A 22,194-nucleotide genomic window follows, 5' to 3' on the forward strand; every position below is an offset into this window, starting at 1 on the left:
AGGTTGCCAGTTGCTAGAGTATTCAAGGAAGTAGAGTTAACACTGTTTCTACTGGCCAGTGTGGCTCACAATTCTCCTTTCATTTTTAAATAGCTAAATATTTTTTATCTCACCAATTCAAGCAAGCCTATTTTGGTGTCACTGACTAGTCTAAAATAGAACCATATGCAACAAATCTTTCTACTTCCTCAAGTGTTATTTAAAATATAAAATCCTGGGGGCTGGAGGGACTATACAGCAGGTATGGTGTTTGCCTTACATACAGTCAACTTGGGTTCAATCTTTGGCATCCCATATGAACCTCAGAACACCGCCAAGAGTGATTCCTGAGTGCAGAGTCAGGAGTAACCCTAGAGCATTGCCAGGTGTGGCAAAAAAAATAAAAGAAAGAAAATAAAAGAAAATATATAATCTTGTCCTCATCCCCAGAAACTCTAATTTAACATTAGCGTTCATAAATTAGCATTCTGAGGCTGGAGAGAGAGTACAGCAGATAAGGCACCCGCTTTGCACATAGCCGACCCAGGTTTAATCCCCAACATCCCATATGGTTACCTAAGCACTGCCAGGAATAATTCCTGAGTACGGAGCAGGGTAACACTGTAGGACTGTAGCACTGTCATACCATTGTTCATCGATTCGTTCTAGCGGGCACCCATTAACATCTCTATTGTGAGACTTGTTACTGATTTTTTGTCATATTGAATACGCCATGGGTAGCTTGCCAGGCTCTGCTGTGCAGGTGGGATACTTTCGGTAGCTTGCCGGGCTCTCTGAGAGGGATGGAAGAATCGAACCTGGGTGGGCCATGTGCAAGGCAAACGCCCTACCCGCTGTGCTATAGCCCCAAAACCCTGAAAAAAGGAAATTAGAGTTCTAAAGCCTCCTTCAGTCATCTAGATGTGAGACCGTATCTTTTAGTCGATATTGTGAGCCAGTTGCCTGAAGTGGGGTTGAGAGTAATTCCTGAGGTTTTTGGTTCCTAAACAAGACGGGAGTGTTGGAGGCATGGGGCTGTGTTGCACATGCTTGGGGCGTGTTACTGCCTTGAGGGTGGCCAGGCTGATGCTGCTGTAACTCAGCTGTTGTGAGAACAGTGGAGGCTTTTAGGGCTACTACATTGACTTCAGGTTGGGGTGAGAAACGGAGTGCAAGGTCCAGTCCAGTGCACCAGTGCAATGACTTTAGGACTTTGTAGTGTGGTGCCTATCTTGCATTTCTTTAAAATACAGCAGAATATGGTGTGTGTGTGTGTGTGTGTGTGTGTGTGTGTGTGTGTAAGGAGGGGCTGGCTGCTCCAACCTGACCCCACACTCAGCACTGGGGAGTAAGGAGATGATTCCAACATGGCTCTTGTTCTCCTTCCAAGGGCTCTTATTCTACTGAAATCATCACAAATGAGTTTACTCTAAAGCTGTCTTTGAATCACTGTGACAGATGTGGTCACAAAGCGCCACGAGAAGAGAGAAAAAGAATAATGTATTCCAATAGGAAGCCCCTCAAAAGACTGCTTGGAGAATACTAACGCAGGCACAGTTTCCACCATTCCAGCCCAGGACTCTGTCCAGAACTGAACTTCAGACACAGCTTAGTCTAAAGGCCATTATCCTACTCTCAGAATAAGATGCTGGTCCAAGGTACCAGGGACCCCAGCTATAGAACTGGCCAAGCTTCCCAGTTAAGCCAAACTGAGCCCCCAGTTGATGCCAGGGTGAGAGGAATGACAGGTACCTGCTGTTTCTCACTCCAGCTTTCCTCTTTGACACCAGAGCTCACGGGTTCCCTTCTTGCTATTACATGCTCAGTCTCGTGGATGCCTAGCAACTTCCTGTTGGTCTCTCTGCTGTGTCACGTCTGACACAGTCTCCCGAGTCCCAGAGCCTCTTTTCACAGCTTCTAGCTCGGGAGGCAGGCCTTGGAGTTCTGTGAGCCTTTGAGCAAAGTGCTGCTCTCCTGTCGTCCTGAGTGTCCTTGGGCCCCCCGGCTTCCATTGCTCACTGGCTCTGGCCTTGGCTTTCTAAGTGAGTTCTGCACAGCCACTCTTGCACGCATAAGCCTTTCCTTCAGTTCCTTCATGCAAAGATAATCTGGCAGTGCTCCTAGAAATGGGGCTGTCTACCTAGGCCTCCAAAGCGATTCCCATCTTGCCCTGGGAGCCAAAAAAAGTCTCCTCCATGGTTTTGAAGAGAGCTCTCTCCAGCTAATTGTGAACGTCTTCAATCACTATAAATTCCCACGGATAGAAACCCAAACACGTTTCCTTCTGGTCTCAAAGAGCAGCCATAAAGTGTTCTTTCCATCTTCCATAGCTGGTGGACAGAAGCATTACTGGGCTCAGGCAGCAGGAGCCGGCCTGGCTGGTTGCAGACCGTGTCAGGAAGAGGCTCTGCTGGAGCCACCTTCAGAAAGACAAAGTTTGTCCTCAGATAGACAAAGTTCTCTGATGGAGTTTGGCGGCTCAGGGGAGGACAGACTGAGAGGGCCTGAGACCCTGTGGCCTGGGTCTGCACTCCCAGAAGTACTTTATCATTGCTGGGATGAAGTCTGTGTTCCTTCCTGAGTTCCCTGAATTGATGGGAAAGCTTGGATCCTTGGGCTCCATCCTGTCCCCAGGCGTGTCCCCAGCTAATTCCTGGCTCTGACTGAACAGGTCCAAAAAACAGCTGAAGCTAATCCCTTCCACTGATAGATCTGCTGCCACGTCCGAGGCAGCCCTGGAAGCACCACTGAGGGGCCTTTTCAGATGAGCTGGGGAGCTGGGGAGCCTCATAGCAGTGAAAAACACTATGGAGTAGCCTTTGCTTGGCATGCAAGAGAGACTGTACTCCTCACACACACACACACACACACATGCACGCAGTACAACTAACAGCACTCAGCACTCAGACCAAGAGCCCAAGAGCTGCTCCTCCCTGGCAGCCTCCCTGCAGCTGTCGGAGCACATCTTCTCTCAGAAGTTGGTCTTCCCACCGAAGAGGACACACCACATCCCACTCAACAAACCAACACCTATTCCTGCCAGTGAGGAGTTCAGTCAGAATCTTCCAGATTTGCAGTTATCTGCTCACTCACTGAGAAGCAGGACTGATACCCAGAGAGCAAACCTTCTGGTCTGTAGTCTGGCTTGGTTGAGCTGGGAGAGCTATGCCAACAGGGGGGGTGGTCGATGCCTCTGTTGCCCACTCAGTGCTGGGGAAGACCAGACGAGGGACTGAGCAGAAGCCTATGTGAAAATAGCCCTTCACAGCAGAACCGGGAAGTACCTCTGGTTTCCAACCTGAACTACATCCCCGTTCTGCCTGCTTGCTCAGGCCCATGCTGCCTGTGCCTTAGGAAACGCCAGCAGTGACTCATCACAGCTGAAGTGTGATCTAGAAGTAGTTGGCTTAATGTTTATATATGTAGATGCAACTGAGTGAGATATGATAGTACCTCCCCCCCTCAAAAAAAAAGTATATAGCAAATTGGACTGGAGTAATAGCAGGACTGGAGCGTTACCACAGCAGGTAGGGTGTTTGCCTTGCACACGGCCGAACCAGGTTCAATTCTTCCATCCCTCTCAGAGAGCCCAGCAAGTTACTGAGAGTATCCCGCCTGCATGGCAGAACGTGGCAAGCTACCCGTGGCGTATTCAATATGCCAAAAACAGTAACAAATCTCACAATGGAGACATTACTGGTGCCCGCTCAAGCAAATTGTTGAACAATAGGATGAAAGTACTACAGTGAAAATTAGTGAAAACATGACATCCAAGTCCAACATTTTAAATTTGCCCCAACTTTGGGGCAATGCCTTGGTTTGGCAACGTTTGGCCCTATTTCCAAGATAAATGTTGGGCTCCCAGTGCAAAGACTCAACTCCTTCTCAAGAAACTTAGAGCCGAGACCCTGTTTCTGGCCTCAGTGAAGCAGGTCCTGGGACTTAGGGAAGCCCCATCTCACTTGGGCAAGCACTACTCTAGAGGTGTGGCAAAAATACAGGCTCGATTCAGGTAGGGGGATGTCTCCTAGAGGTAGCACAGAAAGTGGCTTTGACCTGGTAACCCTGTCTCCACCAAGACCTTAGCCAACCTCTGGGAGTGGCAAAGAACAGCAGAAAGAAACAGGAATGTGGCAGTTGCCAACCCCCCACTGGTGAAGCTGGGTTAGAATTCAAGTGTCAGAAGGCGGTAGACAGTGCATGAACTGTTGGCGACAGGTTCTACCCCTCGTGACAGAAGCCAGTTTTGCAAATGGAAGCAAAAGGACCACAGACGGGGAGACCATCCATCCTTATTTGCTGGAGACATTCTGAGCTTCCATCTTTGTCGTCCGGTGATCATCAGCAGTGCTGCCTTTCATTCTGTTACCTGTCCGTGAGCCTTTTCTACCTCCCAGGCCCAAGAGAACAGGCCTTCCCTTCACATTCACTTCACAGCCTTTAAACGTGTTTCATCTCCTAAGTGTCTTACTCAACCTCCACTGTGGCATTCATGGTTTAAACAGCTCACAGAGAATTGCCACAACAAATTCTCTCTCCTTCACATTCCACTCGGGCTGCAGGGCAGGGGTGACTGTGGGGCTCTGCTGGTCTTCTCTGAAGCTTCTTGTTCTGGGATCCAGGGCCCGTGTGTACCCAGGCCAGTCTGTTCTCATGACAGATGGCAAAACCTAGAGGCAATAGCAGAAAACCACCAAACATTCTAAAAGCCACTCACTGCTTGGGCATTCCTGAGAATGTGCACTTACTGTCTGAGGGTAAATCTAGTCCCAAGTAAAAGTCATTTTTCTTAATGTAGGACTCCTCCTTAAAAAGAAGCCAAGTTATGGGGGAAGACATACGGTGGACAAATGATGTGCGATCCCTGAAGCTAAGCTTATATTATTTTCTGACTGTAAACTCCCACAGGACACAACTGTGGAATCTCCAGGGCCTGCCAGATCCACAGAAAGTTCTTTAGAAGTACTGACTTCCTGATTTCATTGTGATCATTAGGAGTCTTACCAGATAAGCGAGACCCATGGCTGAGATCCCCAAGCCTGCTCGGATCGGGACTGGGTGCCCTTCACCCAGATCCCCAGTTTTCCAGTAGCTTGAGAGTCACACCCACAAATTGCCCCTGGCACCATGAAATCTCATCAGGGGCCAAGATCCAGAGACTATAAAACAAAGCTCCCGGAAGAGAGCGATGCAGATTTTTCCTATAGCGCATGGCTGCATTTGTAACCACACAACCTCTTTTTTAAAAAAAAAATTTTCCCCACATGGCAGTGCCTGGCAAGCTACCCGTGATGTATTTAATATGCCAAAGACAATAACAGCAATGTGCTCTTCGTGTTCCTGGAGCGGGCAGATGCCGCTGGACTACACTAGCATGCAACAGTGACAAATGAAGATGTTACTGGTGCCTGCTCAAGCAGATCGATGAACAACAGGATAACAGTGATAGTGATACAATGATTGGTATTGGTGTTACTGTGTAGGCAAAGCCAAAAGGGTGATAGTCAGAGGTCTCTATTGGGGAAAACTCTTACCATGCAGAGTCCAAGCTGTACTGAATTTCATTCTCTGACCCCCAGACTGGTATGATCATGACACAAGTGGCTCAGGTATTGCCTTTATCCTTTTCAACCACATAAGCAACACAGGTAGGGCAACTGATAAACTTCAGAAATGTGCTCACAGTTTTGGAGGCTGGAAGTTAGAAATCAGAGTGCCAGCATGGGCAAGTTGGGGTCCTCTTCTGAGCCACAGACCTTGTGTATCCTCACAAGGAAGAAGGGAGAGAGAGGTCCTCTGGTGCCACTGATCCCATTCATGAGGACCCCAGGCTCCTAATTTAAGAACTTTCCAAAGGTCCTTTGGGAAATAGGATCTCAACCTACAAATTATCAGGGACACAGACCAGAGCACGCCCTGAATGGCATGAACCTGGTGTACAACCCTATGGCCACAGCTGGGAGGAGCAAATGGGCATATGAGGGACCCACCCCACTTAATGTAAAGGATGCTCTGCAGAGCTTGCCAGGTAGACACTGCTGGAGGAGGAAAGAACATTCTGGACAAAAGAAAGATCTTGATAAGGACATGGGGGTAGGCCTGCACATTTATAGGCCTGGAACTTTTCTAATAAATCTGAAATTTAGAGTGCAATTGTGTGTGTGTTTGTGTGTATGTGTGTGTGGCAGCGGGTGGGGAGCAAGTGACATAGCAAGGGCCATAAGTCTCTGAAGGTCTTTGGTGCCCTTTTGAGACATTGAGTCTTTATCGTCTGAGAAATAGTGAGTCTTTACAGAGTTTCAGCTTAAGTTGTAACATTGTGTGTGTGTGTGTGTGTGTGTGTGCGCGCGCGCGCGCGCAAAATTCACTCTGGAGCCAATATGGAGCATGGCTTCAAAAGGAGACTTAAAGCTGGGAAACCTGGTAGACTATTGTGGTAGATTATTAAGTTGAGGCCTCACCTTAATAAAGGCATGATGAGGATGTGACAAGTATGAGATAGTGAAGAGATACAAGGCACAGAAGTGAGTTGCCAATTGGATATGGGAGCAAGGCAGAAGGAGTTAATGTATTTTGCTTTGGCAATTGCGTGTCATCATTCAGAGATAAGGAAGGAAGGAGGATTAAGGGAACAGATAAAGAGTTCAATTCTGGACGTGCATCTAAGGTACCAGCGGGAGCTGAGTAGAGATGTACATCAGACAGCTTCCTACCACGTCCAGGTATTCGGAAGTGTTGGGACACTGGTGTTTTTAGGAGATGGTGACATATCAGGGGACTGGGTGAGTGTCAAGAAGAGGTCAGAGAAGAGCCCGTAGTGGGGTGATGGTGAAGAAAAATTGTCTGTAATTCCACCACAATCCAGATCCTAGAATCTGGAAGAACAGGTTTGGGGAAGAAGGCTAGGCTTTCCATTTTGAACATATTCCGTTACATTTGCGGTGCTAAAATTTAAACTCCTCCTTTGGGTTTAGAAGAGCTCTGCCAGCCTCTGTCTGGTACCATGCTCTCCTGGCTTCATCACATTGGTTTCTCTCTGTTCCTCACACACCAGGCTCATCCCCTGCTGAGGGTCTTTGTGCTTGGGATTCCTTTAGAAAAGCTGGGTTCTTAGCATCAGGCCACATCTCAGAGGCCTCCTCCTCTGCCATCTCTGATCCCTCTTCCCTTTTTCATCAAGTCGTATGTTCCTGGTCACCTTTTAGCATGTAAACTTCTTTTGGTTACCTCTTACCTAGAGTCATGTTTGGCACACAACAGGAGCCTCGTCAACCCTTAAACTCAGTAGAGCCATTGCCAAAACCGTTGGCTTTTCCAGTCCATAAGTCTGTCTTGGAGGCATTCCTGGAGAAGCTATGAGTGGAGGTGGAGTGTCTTAAATGTGTTTAAATGTGTAAAGGAGAAGCTGGCCCTGAAATAGGCATGTATTTTTACCAAAAGATAATGCAAAAGCCAGAAGAGGAAAACTTTCAAATGACTCTGAGCAGGCTAGAAGTGGGCAGCCCGCGTGGGTGTGGTGGAGGACAGGATGAGGGTGCCTCAGAAATGCAGCATGCCCTGCTGATCTAACTCAGGAAGCCAGTACAGAAATCTTGTCTTCCTGGGAGATGGGATTGGGCAACGGGAAGCAATCTAGAACTGGAGCACAACTGAGTTTGAGGGGACATCTGGTGTGCTCAGAAATAGGCATTTATACTTTATGCTCCCTTGGCATATGTCTAACTTTCTAGAGGCATCCTCAGTATTCTGCTCAAAGAGAGCCAAGACTTAAGGCGAGAGAAAGTACAGGGCTAAGGCACAGGCCTTGCATGTGGCTGATCCCCGTTTGATCTCATCACCATATGGTCCCCTGAGCATCACCAGGTGTGAACCTGGAAGATTCCAAGCATTGCTGGCATAGGCTGGGTCACTGTGGAGACTCACATTTCAGAGTCCTCTCTCGGGCCCTGACATTGAGCCACTGACTCAACTGGCCAAAATTCGCTAGAAAGGGCTCCCAGGTTCCCTGAACACTCTGTGGAAGGAACCCCCACCACAAAGAGAGAGAGCGAGAGAGAGAGAGAGAGAGAGAGAGAGAGAGAGAGAGAGGAGAGGGGAGGGGAGGGGAGGGGAGGGGAGGGGAGGGGAGAGGAACCAAGACTTAATCTTGTTAATGACAAGATTGAGCTGTGGTAGGTGACCCACCTGCATGTGCCCTTGAGAACCTCACCCAAATTCCTTGGGACCAGTGAAATCCAATGTGATTTTCCCCCAAACTCCAGTGCCAGAGATCTTGCTAAGGAACGCTGGTGAAAAATAGCATACACACTGAATTGCTGAGCAGAAATGGTGAAAGGAATTCAAGATTGAGTTTATGAAGGCGCTGCTTCCAGCTCAGCAGAGCTGCCTCGGCTTACTGGTCCAGAGACACACAGTGATGCAAGAACAATCTGATTGGGGCCCTCCTGCTTGAGTGAGCACTGCTGGAGAAAATCACCCAGCCAGGCAAATTGGTGCTCCTACAAATTCTTGGTCTCCAGTCTCAATCAGGCCTGCAACAGTGCCTGGCAATCCATCTGTGTTTCTCAAGCCCGTCTATTCTCCTCCTCCATGGAAGCTAGCTGAAGCGTCCGTCACTCTGTTCGAACCCATAAACTCCCCCTCTCCTCCCCTTACATGGTAAAGTGACCTTGTCTCCTGCTTCAGGCAAATGCCCTCAGCTTCCAGACGTCAGAGTCTCTGCACCTGTCTCGGTCCTGTCTCTATTTTTCCCTTCACCCTTCTACTTCCCTTGCAGAAAATCTCATTCCTCTCTCCATCAAAGAACAGTTTCCCAATTCCCATTTAGTCTTTTCATTAGGAACTTTCCCAAGCCTTTAGCCTTGCAGTAAGAAATGCAAACTCTGGGCTCACACACACACACATACACACACACACACACACACACCACCACCACCACCACCAACAACAACAACAACAACACCACGTCACTGAAAAACCCACAAGCATCCCTCATAAAGTGAAAGGCGTTTGGGTCATTGTCATCATCGTTCTCTTCCCTAGGGTGGTGTTCTCAGCCTTCATATCATGACCCATGACCCATCACACTCATCACCATTCACTTGGGCCTTGTAATCTGCTTTTAAAAAAAACCTTGGCTCTAGAGTCCTCCCTCACCTCTTATCTTCTCCAGAGCTTTATGCCTCCTGGTCTCATCCTTGTGTCTCTTCAGCCATTTCCCTGGCTAAGTCCTTCTCATCAACATTGGGATTTTTCTCAGATCTTCCTTTACTTGAAAGTAAAGATTTTTCATCAGTCCCACCTCTCTGCTGTGTCTCTGGTACCCTCTTGAACATCTCTGACAGGATGTCTTTCTTTGTGTCCGCTTTGTACCCCCTTTTCCCTCATCACCCCATTCATTCAAACCTCGGCCACTATGCCTAGAAACTGCTCGTCCACAAGCTTCGGTTGCTGCCCAGTCTCCCCACCTTCCACCTGCATCACCCATGGATGCGGAACAGGCAGCTCTTCCCTGCTTTTGGAAAACGCTCTACGCTCTTCTTCCCTTGTCCACTTGGTAGTTCTGTGGTATGAAAGTATTGTTTTCTGGTGATATTGTATGTTTCCTCACATTATTATGGACCAACTGTTTAGCTCTTGTCAGCTATTCAATTTCCATATTTCTAAGCTGAGTGATCATCATTTTAGTGAATTGTAGCTCTCAAATATGTAAGTGTTAATACATATTTTGCTGTAATAATGTGCAACTATTTTTTCTCCATTTGTTCTGGCTATTTAACTTTTGCTTAGATATATATTTTTTAATTTCTGTGGCTAACAATATTATTTTCCCTAGAACTCTAGATTTTGGCATAATGCTAAGAAAGTCCTTTCCTACTTCTAAGATTTATAAATAATTCCTATATTTCCTTCTCGTATTTCAATGGGTACTTTGAGTTAAGTGGATATCTGGGTTTTTTAAATCAAATTCACCATTTGTACAAGCCTCTTTTATGAATTAATGAAACCCTTCCTCTAATAATTTGAAAAGTCCCCTACATCATTTACTAAATTCCTGAATTCCTGTGTCTGTTTCTGAACTTTCTCTTCTGGTTCTATTGATCTTTGGTTAGGAGCCAATACGATACAGATCTTTTTGCAGCTTTATAATACATTTTAATATGTTTGACTACTTAAGGGCTTGCAAGCCCTTTCTTCATTTGGAGGGAGGAGGTTTCATGGTTGAGAGAAGGGGGTCTGGAATCAGTTTGACTGGGCTCTTAGTCTTACCTTCTATGACCTTAGGCAGATAGCTTACTAAAAGTAACTTTACCTGGCTGCATTTCTGCTCCTATAAAATGAGTAGATTAGTAATATTCATTGTGGTGTGCTGTTGTGTGGGTTAATGAGATCATTAAAAAAATGCCACTTTGGGGATACTAACAGGCACCTCTGATGCTCTTCCTTCTCTATTTCAAGGAGAGTTTGGCTCTTTTCACCTGTTTATTCTCTCTCACTTTGAAATTTTTCTTTTTTACCTACCAATACTAAATTTTGTTGTTTCCCTTCTATAACTCGAGTTTGTTTGCTGTTTTAGGGCTGAATTTGGTTTGCTAACACTTAGCATATTGGATATTTTTGAACCGAGGGTGTGTCAGTGTGTAAGTGGGTGGGTGTGAATATGTGTATCCTACATACCATATTTATGGAGAACTTGCATCATTGTTGATTTAAACAGCCTGGCTATTATTGTCTGTGACTTGAAAGCATTTGTGATGAAAGCATCCCTCCCAAGTGTATTTTTGTTTCCTTAGGGTTTCCCCTACACACAAATCTGACAATTCAATTCTCCATTGATCTTGAAATCTTTGATCAAGATTTCAAATTTATTTGTATGTTATCCATACTAATCTTTTCTAATTCTCTTAGCTCCTTAACTCTAGCAGCTGAACTCTATCCATGTGCCTGTTGTCTTTTGCCTTCCCAAATAGAACATTCAAAATTTCCCTTTAATTGGTCTCTATAAGTCAGTGTTTTTTCTCTTCTTTACTCCCTTCATTTATGTAGTTTGTTTTTCTCTTCTGTTTTTTTCTTTGACTTTCTCAGTTTGCACATTCATTTTGCTTTTTTATCATTTAATAACAAATAAAGCTATGAATTTTCTCTTAAGTACAGCTTTGGCCTAGTATTATCAGCATTGTCACAGTTTGCCTTGGGTGTTTTTGTTTTCCCTTTTAACTCAATACCTTGTTAGAGAAAGGATTTTATGACTTTTCAAGAGACATGGGGCTTTTTCTTTATTCCTTTATTACTGGTATCTGGTATGCTCTGAAAACAGAAAAGGTGCACCCCAGTTTTTGCTTGGTGAGGGAAGGAGATTTCCATTCTTGTTGCCTAATACAATGTCCATTTTTGCAATATTTCATGTGGCTTTTGTAAAGAAGATGATCTTCCTTTCTTATAGGCTATGTTTTCATATAAAATATACACACTCACCATATCTTTCTCATCTTCTTTATCTTGACTTACTTGGAACTTCAGATCAATATTTTGTTCTCTAACTCTTAAATTTAAAAACCAGTTTGGTCTGTTTCAGTGTTTGGGGCCATAAAGCACCATCACTGTCAGGGCTTCCTTTTGAATGTGCATATCATCCATTTTTTAAATATCATCTTTGGAGTTTGTTTTGCTTTGTCAGGCCCCTGGTAATTGAGTTATCATTTTGAAAGCAAATGAAGCTAGAAGTGACAACACAGAAGAAAATACTAATAGAAAAGGGTTTTTCAACAAGCCTCTTTTATTTTCTACTCAATATCATATTAAATAATAATCTTCTATTATGTATAGCAATTATACATCCACATGCTAATGAATTTCTGCCTGGTTTGTTTGTTTTTTTTCACTCTGAGCCATGTGCAAGCCCTGTGACTTAGAGGCTTACCCAAGGTCAAGAGACATGAACACAACATGGTAACTTCTTCCTGAGGGAGCAGCACTCTCTTTCTCTCTTTAGTTAGAGTGATTGATGGAAATTACATCCAATTATAACTCTTTTTGTTTTCCTCCTCCTTGACACTAAGAAGCAAACTCTTTTTCTCTCTGACAGAAATATTCCAATATAACATGCAAGCATATTTTTTTAGAGCAAGAAAAATTAGGCCTTAGTAGGCAATAGATACTCCCTTTTCTTTAGTTTATTTGCAACAAGAATGAGTTATGACCTGGAATGGAAGGCCTTGCTTTGTAAGGCCACATTCTAGCTTATTGGTTCCATCTCTTTGCAGCTATAAGAATAAATGTCTGTTGGGAGCTATATAGAGACTCTTGGCCCTGAAAAAGGATCACTCAGGAGTCTTGTGTGGTGATTTGATAACATCCAAGGGTCTGGCACTAATAGGAATGCTCCTTTATATGGTTCACATTTGCTTCCCCCAGTAGTTCTCAAGTCCTGACTGACTGCACATTAGCATCACCTAGATTGCCCTTAAAATCTGTGATGCCCTCGTCCCCAAAGTAATTGGCCCCTCCCCCACTTGAATAGGAACCTTTAAGCTATAGACAGTGCTAAGGTTTAGCATTCCTTAGATGTGAAACCTGAGCTGTCTTGTCTAATTCCTCTACTTTCAACAATTCTGAGTCACTTGTTCTTAGCCTTATGTCTTATCACAAACTGAGGGTTGTATTTTACTGGGCTAGATTAACCTGTAGACATTTATTGTCATGAATGTTCCGTCTCTTCTGGGGGGACCTTACTTTACATTTCCCCTCTTTATGCTTCCTTATCGATTCTTTGATATTTTCCCCCCTAAATTGTCTGCTTTGCTCTTTTCCCTTTGGTATTTTGAAGATAAGCTACTTTGTAGTCTATTAGTAATTACATTTAACATGTTTAAAAACATGCTCTAACCTATATTTCTCTAATTAACCACAGAAACAGTATTTCTTGAAATTAGGGGAAATTAGCATATCTCTTGCTCCAGCGTTGTTCTATCAATATAAACTGGAATATTTTACCCTGGGCTTTAAGGATGATATATCTTCTCTACCAAGGAATATTTTTATACCTCCATTTTGTTTCATAACATCTACAGCAATTATTTCATTACTACATTGGGCTTATTTGCTCATTGACAGTTTATTTATTAACTCTAACTTTCAATCGTGAGTTTATTTTGATTCATGTTTTAGTTGAATTTCAAGCATCTTTAAGTTTTTTTAATAAATGTTATGTGAATAATACTCTTTGATAGCTTTAATATTGGCATAAATTTCTATTGCTTTAGCTGTTTAACAACTTGGGTATCTATATCCCCTTTCTACTATAAATTATTTAGGGATATATCTGTACTGAGTCTAAGAAAAATGCATTGGGGGTCATTTTTCCTAATTTCCAGAACTAACACCAATGTCTGTCTATTTTTCATAGACTATGGTCAATTCTGTTGACTGACTCTTGGAGTGGGATGAGGGATATGAGATACCTATATTTATACAACCATGTTTTCATATGGTAACAACCATTAACTACACATTCTTTTGTCAAATATTGATTGAGCACCTACAAGGAACCAGGCATTGTGGAAGCCATTAGGTATTCAGAGGAAGCCATTAGGGATTCAAAGGAAGCAGAAATCAGATTTCTGTCTTTGTGGAGTATTATATGTATGTGATGAGAATAGCAAAGGACAGGCCAGAGATGAATAACAAAGTGAAAACAAGATAATAATATTATAAAGTGATAGAAAGAGCTACCATGAACAGATACTCAAATTCCAAAATGTGACTTGGAGCTTTAGATCATGGCAACTGTGGAGAAGGGATCTAAAGAAACAAAGTGATGAATGGTGGAATGGAGTCGGGATTTGGATGATGTTGATTAAATTCTCCTCTACAGAAACTCCATTTGTTCACATGCTCATGGCACCCCTAATGATTTTCCCTCTGAAAACATTGTCTTCAGTCAGCTTTAGTGTTGTTCCACTGGGGATAGAGCAAGTGATATATATTCCCCTGTGGTCTTTAAGGTAATTGTCTATGGGATAGGGTTCCTCATGATTTGCATTATTTCTCAGCTAGACTAACACAAACTAGAGGCAGAATAGCTGTAGGGAAGAAGGGGTTGAGGGGGGAGCACAGCCATGTTCAGCTGAGAGTCCTTTATGTCTGTACTGATAATATGATATGTAGACTCCAAAACTAGATTCTCTGCACATTCTGGGAACACCTCTGAGAACTCCACTCTTCTTCTTGAACTACTGGGCATTACTATTCTCATTCTGGGAGATAATATTGAGGGATGGCTGCTTCATGTCTATCTGACTTCAAGTGATATCCAGATGACATACTGGAGTCAGGGGGCCATAAATATGCATGGGCTTACATGGACTTAAATTTGCTGATCACCATTCACTGACCTTATACCCCTGGCAAGTTACTTTCCCTCTGTGTCACCTCATTGTCTATATCTTTAAAAGGGAATGATATCAATACCTACTTCATAGTGTTACTGTGGGTAATTGATCGTAGTGCTTGAACAGTTCCTGCATTCAGCCCAATAATATATAATAAGAATTACTGTAACTATACTTTATGCCCTAAAATTTTTCTGTATTCTCTTGCCATGGTTCAACTTCCCCTATACTTATAAAGTACAGAAATCATAGGATAAGACTGAATGTATCTTAAGGATCTGGTTCACGTTGCCGAATTTGATGCAGGTGGGAGGTGAGGGGTCTTTCAATAGACTGGAAACAAAATACATAATGCAGAAAGGCAGAAAATGGATTTAACAGAGAGCAAGGAGAACTCATATAATGGGTCATCAATTTCTTTGTATTGTGTGATTTTTCTTTGGGAAATATTATTTTATTTTTATTTTGCATCTTAACTCCATTATAATTAATAAGCTAAATAGTATTCTTATTTATCAATATTCTTAGAAACAACAGAACTTCAACATAAATGTCCTAAAGGGATTTAAACCTTTGCCCATATTTTTTTTGCTGTCTTTATATTTTTATATAATAAAAAGTGCTTAGAATGATCTTATATCATGTTTGCAGTCAAAAATACTTAATAGGAATTTCCTTTGGGGAAAAAAAACACCTTGAAATCTATTCCCCTGATGCAGCTTTTATTTAGGGGCTCATGTCCAGTCTTTGTCCATAAATAAATAAATGTTTAATAGCATTAATCAAAAATATGCATATAATTTTGTGATCTACTGTTTTACTTAAAATGATGTTTAACATTCTTCTTTCTACAGGCTCACATTTATCACTTTAATGGTTGTGTTCCAACAGCATCACATTAAAGGCTGTGATTTACCACACATTGTGGAGCCGACATATAGGTTGTTCACATTCCTTCTCTGTAATAAAATTATGTCCCTATAACCATCTTTGTCCATGTGGCTCTTTTTCTTTTGAATTAATTCCTTGAGATTACCAAGTCAGAATATGTGAATAGTTTTATGACTGTTGATAAGAATTCATATGCTCCCTTTCCAAAAAGATTACATCAACTTTATCCTGGAGCAGCCAATACATACATATGAGTTTCCGTGAGGCCTCCAGAGTGTATAGTTGTACTTTTCTCTTTACTTTTTTCTAGCCAAATGAACTATGTTTTCATATTACTTCTATTTTATCTTATTAGTCCTTTGAGTATACTCTTTGCTCATCTTGATCATGGTCTTATATGGCTATAAAAGTGCTAATTCAATATTGATATTCGCCCTTTGGCATAGATGCTGCAATTATTTTTCTTTGGTTCTACTATTTTTCTCTTTAATTTGGGTTCAGTGTTTGTTTTTCCATTTTCAGCACTCTTTTCGCCTCATCCTTGTTCAAAGGTCTGTTCCTGTAGGAGAGGGTAACAGGAGGGTAATTAGGAGGATTTTCAGAGGAGTGCAGCCTGAGGGGAGTGTAAGAGCCTCAGAGGCGGCAGACAGGGCACTGAGAGAGGCACTGTCTCCTCTCTCACCCAGTTTCTTCCAAAGCATTGGTGTCTGGAAGATGGTACTTACCTGTTACAGTCTTGGCATCATTTGGGACCTTGAATTGCCCAAATCTCCAATGCAGCAGTGATCATTTCCCCACCAAAAATGTTCAAAGGAGAGTCACAGACTTGGAGTATCTCTGCTCAGTTTACCCCCTGGGGGACCACCTGAGCTTGAATGGTGTTTTTCCCCAGCACCAGGGACCAGGAACATGCAGGCACTGCCTGGACTGAGCAGATTAGAAGAGGGAGTGAGGACCAAGAGAAGACCAAATCATCCATATCCACATTTGCCCAAGGCCCCTGCCTGGTACCCCAGCTCCTTGACCAACCGTGTATCTCTGCCCAGAGCCCAAACGGGGTCCAGTCCAGCCCTAGTGACATCCCCTCTTTCCATTGCTCTTTAGACTAAGGGAACGTGCCGCCTGCCAGCCCTCTGTGGCCCCGGTGCGTGCTGGGCTGCTGACTGACCACCACGGCTCTTCTTTTGCAGTTTCCTGCTTCTTCAACTTCACCAGCCCCTCGGGGGTCGTCCTGTCCCCCAACTACCCAGAGGACTATGGCAACCACCTGCACTGTGTCTGGCTCATCCTGGCACGGCCTGAGAGCCGCATCCACCTGGCCTTCAATGACATCGATGTGGAGCCACAATTTGACTTCCTGGTCATCAAGGATGGGGCCACTGCCGAGGCCCCCGTCCTGGGCACTTTCTCAGGAAACCAACTCCCCTCATCCATCACAAGCAGCGGCCACGTTGCCCGTCTCGAGTTCCAGACGGACCACTCCACGGGGAAGCGGGGCTTCAACATCACCTTTACCAGTGAGTCCTCCCTCTGGCCCCTGAGGGTGACCTGGGGTGCTGATGTGGATGGGACCCCTCCCCGGGTCTGGCGAGCTTCTGTGTACCCAGGAAAACCAGGATGCTCTTCCTTGTTGAGTGGGCATGTATTTCCCTCCTGGAGTGTAACAGATAAAGGAAATGAGCCTGTGATCATTTCCCCACCAAAAATGTTCAAAGGAGAGTCACAGGGGTTGGAGTATCTCCACTCAATTTACCCCCTGGGGGACCACATAAGCTTGAATGGTGTTTTTATATAGCCTCACTGAGCCCACCCCAAAGGCCCAGCTGGAGTCCAGGAGGCCCTGGGGAGAGAACTCTCAGTTATACTCTGTCCCCTCCCTCTGCATCCCTCCCCCCAACCCCCCTCACCCCCCACCTCTGTCCCCATGGAGAGCCATTGACCTTTGACCTCAGGTATTCCTGATGGCACCGCTCACACACTGAGGCCCTGATCAAATCAGAAATGAAGAAAGGAATCTGGAAAACTTTTTTTGCTCCTTCTTCCACGAGGAACATTCTGGACAGGAGTGAGCATCATTACTGTGTGCTGAGCACCAGCTCTAGGCCATCCCTGCCACGCCCTCCCCCTACACTTCCAAGGTTGAGCACCATCCCTGTCCCCTGCCAGGAGGCCCCGGCATGAGCAGGCTCACAGGGAGAGCTGGCAGCATTTACAGTGAAGACTGCAGCCCCCACAACCAGGGCAATAGCTTCATAGCCCTGTTGGGTGTGTCGTTATGTGTTTGTACAGGCAAGTTTGAGACTTGTGGAGTTGGAAAAAAAACAAATGCCCGGACTTCTGGCCTCAAAGCACCACTCTTCCTCCTCCCCGGTATCTCAAAGCATAGGGTAGCCTTGTGGTAGTAGGAAAGTAGGGGAGACGCAAGTCTGGGCTGTCCCAGGCTTCCATGTCAGATGTCCTGGCACAGACTCCCCCGGGGCCCTTCTCAAGAAGACCACCATCACCTCGGGGCCAGATGCTCCGTGACTCACTGAGAAGGATGTCCAGGCTTGCAGGCCTCTTGCCTCCTGCCAGCCACGACAGCCTCTGAGGCTCTGTGTGCTGGGGCTTCTCCCTCTCAGGGATCTCCCAGCTTACGAACGGAGCCTTCCCAGGCCCAGGCCAGGACAGGCCAATCTGGTTCCTGATGTCCAGGCCCGGGTGTGACCAATCCAGCTGGTTCTCACTGGAACGCACCCTCTGTCAAACAGCAGAAGGAAGCAGGGGAGTTTCTCAGACTCAAGGGGTTTGAAAATGAGGATATCCTGGTAGCTTTGGGAAGGGGACGAAGGAAAGGGACTCAGGAGCACATTAATGCCCTGTGCCAGGGGCCCAACCAACCATTTTCTGCTTTCAAACTATCAGCTCTCCTTTTATTCCCCTCACCTGCAAGGGCCGAGTCATCTCCATGGGCTAGGTGGGAAAACAGCCTCGGCAAAATGGCATCAGTGCCTGAGACCAACATAACTATAGCAGGAGGCAAAGCTCTGTTAGACCAGCAGGCGTGCCTGCTCTCTGCTCTCATTTCTCACTGTCCTCAGTTTCCTGGGACTGAGCACGAGACAAGGGAGTGAGAGCAGTGGCTTCCCACTGGGTTAACACCGGGGACCGTCCTGCATGATGCTGAGTGCCCCTGCTAGGACTTAGGGGATGGCATAAATGAACCCATCAAGGAGCAGCCTGTTCTCTGGTCAAGTGTGCTCCTGTCCAGTGCCCAGGAAGGCAGCAGTCCAGTTTGACAAGCACCCTCGTGGTGCCCCTCTAGGAGCCTTGGTCCCTGGTTCTGTGTGCAGCAGGTTCAGTGGGAAGCAGGCGAGGCCGTTGGGAAGCTTGTTTTCTGGGGCGGGGGGGCTGTCTCGGCATGCCAGCTGTGTCTGATCCTGTCTTTGACCCCCACCCCCAGCCTTCCGCCACAACGAGTGCCCCGATCCCGGCGTTCCAGTGAACGGCAAGCGGTTTGGTGACAGCCTCCAGCTGGGCAGCTCCATCTCCTTCCTCTGTGACGAAGGCTTCCTGGGCACGCAGGGCTCGGAGACCATCACGTGCGTGCTGAAGGAGGGCAGTGTGGTCTGGAACAGCGCCGTGCTGCGCTGCGAAGGTGCGTGCCGAGCCAGGGACCGCAGCCGGAGGGGCGGGGCGTAGGAACTGGGGACCCAGGGCTGGGGTCACCCTCTCACCCCCCCAGCCCCCGCCCCCGGGCTGGAACGGTAAACAGAGACAGCACTGGAGATACGCCCACCCTAACCTGCCAGGCGGCAAAAGCACCTATTTTCCCACCGGGAACTCCCCACGCCAGGAGCTCTGCCGTCTGCCCCTGCCCCGTGCGCCTCGGCTACCTCCTGAGCCACGGTGTGGGGGAACTTCCTCCTCTGTCAAGCCGCCTGCCACTCTTTCCTCCTCAACCTACTCGTTCCCCGGTACCCTGAGACATGTCCCAGGCCTGGCCTTTGTGTGCCTGTTAAATGTTGATATTCTTGCAAGTCAATCTCCAGGCGACTTAGCACAAACCCAACAGCAAGAGGCAGGAGGCAGCCCGCAGGGAGCCTGGGGTTGCTGTCAGACTTCTCACCGCCCAACAGGCTGCTCAGAGACCAGCCGTGTGTTCCAGCAAGCTCCAGGCGCTTAAAATATAGCTTAAAGGAGAGATGGTACAGTGCGGAGGGCCTTTGCCTGCCTGTGGCTGGCCTGTGTTTCATCCCCAACATCCCATAGGGTCCCCTAAGTCCACTAGGAGTAATTCCTGAGTGCAGAGCCAGTGGATAGGGCCCCAAAAGCAAAATCCAAGAAACATAAATAAAACATAGGTTAAGGGCCTGAGAGAGAGAGAGAGAGAGAGAGAGAGAGAGAGAGAGAGAGAGAGAGAGAGAGCTCAGGACTCATGCTCATGGTCAAGGACTCATGTGCCAGCCACCCAAGCACTGCCAGATGTGGCCTGGAGGTCCCCCAACACTGTTGGGCCCAAGAAACATCACCAGGCCTGACTATGGAACCTTCTGGCTGATTAGCTAAGTATTGCCAGAAATAGCCCCCCAGCCCCTGATACTTGGGGAGGTCCCCAAATTATAACAAAATAAGGGCCAGAGCTGGAGCACAGTGGGTAGGGTGTTTGCCTTGCACTGCGCCCATCTGGGTTTGATCCCCAGCACCCCATAGGATCCCCTGATCATAGCCAGCAGTGATCCCTAAGCACAGAACCAGGTGTAAGCCCTGAGTACCATCAACTCAAAAAACAAAATAAAAATTATAATAAAACGTAAAGCACAGAATAAGCTCCTTGAGGGCAGGAATCATGTCAAACCGGTGCACTAAAACCCAGGTCATGGCCCTGAGTGGTGTTCAGTTGACACTGTGACAGGTGCCTGGGTGATGAGTCTCTTTAGAAACCAGAAAAGCTCCTTCTCTCCTCCCACACTGCAGGAGGGGAGAGACCAAGGGTTCCTCTGTGCACCAGACCCCCAAGCCTGGGTGCCCCTGCCAGCCAGCAGGAGTGAGTGAGCCAGGAGGGGAGTGTGCCCCAGGTGGGAGACAGAAACCACCCAGGCCACAGGGCATGAGCCAGAGGGCCTGGGGTCCGGGTGGGCTTCCCAGTCTGGGGACCTGGTTTGGAATCCTAATCAGTTCCCTGGTCCTGTGAGTCTGCTTGTTCCAGCTGAATAGACGGGGGACAGGTGAACCCCAGCTCCAGATGACCAGGACACCCCTAGCATAAAGGACTCGGCATGTTAGCACTTCCCTTACTGCCTTACATCAGCTTTAAGGCAAGATAGTCCTTCTCGGCCCCACATCCTACCACTGGCACGTTATTTGGCCCTCAGTAGATAACCTGTAGATCCCGGTTGATGATTGAATGAGCAACTTGTAAACTAGGTTCAATTAGGTTCAATTAGGTTACTAGGTACAATTAGGTTACAGCCCCTTAAATGCTCCCGGAGACCTGGCTTCCCCCGAGCTGCTTTTGGTCCCCAAGTCAGACGTCCAGTAAGTCCCCACAGGCAAGCAATGGTGGCATATCTGTAAAGTGCGGTTCCTGAGCTCATCTCTTCTGGAAAGCTGGTGGAGGTGGCACTGCCTAAGTATTGGCTCTGAGCACTTTTTAATGTGAAAGTAGCCTTCTATTTTTACCAGGTCCATCAGACAAATATTGGTGCACTTTGGGGGAACAAAGGGGCTGTGTACATTCTCCCAGGGTCCTGCCCCATGACATCAACAGGCTCCCCTCCAGCCTGCCCGCTTCCACGGGGAGCCTGCCCCCCTCAGCGGCCCTCCCCCTGCCCTGGGTGTGTGCCAGGGTAACAGTCTGCCCTCCACAGCCTCCCCATCCCTGTGAGAGACTTGGGGCTGCACTCATCAGCGGGAAGGGGTTCTTGATGTACCAGTGGGATTGTTAGGGTGAAGTAGACAGCCCTGCAGGGCAGCCCTGTGGAGCCCCAGGTACACTGTGCTCAGCTGGTGGCCCCCCTTTCTTTTTATCCAGTCCCCTCTTTTTCCTCATGCGATTGGGCCCACTTCGCCCAAGACATCTTTGCTGGTATCTCCTGCTCTGCTGGTCTCCCGTTTCTCCCAAGATCCTTCACTCTTCACCCCAAGACCATGATTACTACATTTTTCTTTTGCCACTTTCACAGGCCTTAGTCCAGGCCCCCATGACCCTCCAGGGCCCCCAGGGACTCGGCCCCAAGAGAGCTGATCCCTCCTCATCCCTGGGAAAAGAGGGATCAAGATACAGTAACTGGAGACTTCCCCTCTTCCCCCACACCAGCACCCCTCCCCCACCACCACTGGTCCATCATCCCCAGAGTCAAGGAGCCCCCCCAGACCCTGTGCCACTAACACACATCTGGGAATCAGGCCTTTGCTCCTGGCTGGAGCCAGCCTGCCATGTTATGGCAAAGATCTCGTTTTGAAATGGAAATTGTCTCTTTCACTCCATCCCTGGGGTGAGAAAGGGGAAAGGGGTGGGTGGACACTGATGTCAGGGACCACTGTGGGCCACCAGAAATAGGGTGGGCAGAGAGTGATGGGTGTGCACCGGAAGTCTGGTTTGGGGGAGTAGAGGGCAGGGGGGAGCCTGATGCCACCTAAAGCTACCAGCCCCAACCTCAGAAGAGAGGAGCAGCAGGTGAGGAAGGCCCCCCAGACACACAGCGAGAGTCCGCCTGCCTCTTAGCCCTTCAGCCTCGGAAGAGCCCTGCTTTCTAATCAGCATCTTGGTCTTTTCCACTTTTTTTTTCTCACTTTGTTTTTGATTAAGTATCCCCACCTTGTGGACAATTAAATGCTGAAACTAATGATTTTTTTTAAAAAATCTTTTAATATATGCTAAGAGCCACTTAGCTTTGGAGAGGCTTTAATGGAACAAGGGAGAAAATGGCTTCTTCCCTACATTTAGAAAGAA

General features: G+C 46.7%; 1 protein-coding gene across 1 annotated transcript in view; it reads left to right on the forward strand.

Moving 5' to 3' along the window:
• Nucleotides 1–22,194, forward strand: part of CSMD2 (CUB and Sushi multiple domains 2) — a 608,999-nt gene that overhangs the window by 363,496 nt on the left and 223,309 nt on the right. The window contains exons 14-15 of the mRNA XM_055138092.1: nucleotides 16,451–16,777; nucleotides 18,703–18,897. Coding sequence (XP_054994067.1) covers nucleotides 16,451–16,777; nucleotides 18,703–18,897 — 522 coding nt within the window. The remainder of the gene's footprint in view (nucleotides 1–16,450; nucleotides 16,778–18,702; nucleotides 18,898–22,194) is intronic.

The sequence above is a fragment of the Sorex araneus genome, chromosome 5, assembly GCF_027595985.1.
Source record: "Sorex araneus isolate mSorAra2 chromosome 5, mSorAra2.pri, whole genome shotgun sequence".
In the NCBI taxonomy this organism is placed as follows: Eukaryota; Metazoa; Chordata; class Mammalia; order Eulipotyphla; family Soricidae; genus Sorex; species Sorex araneus.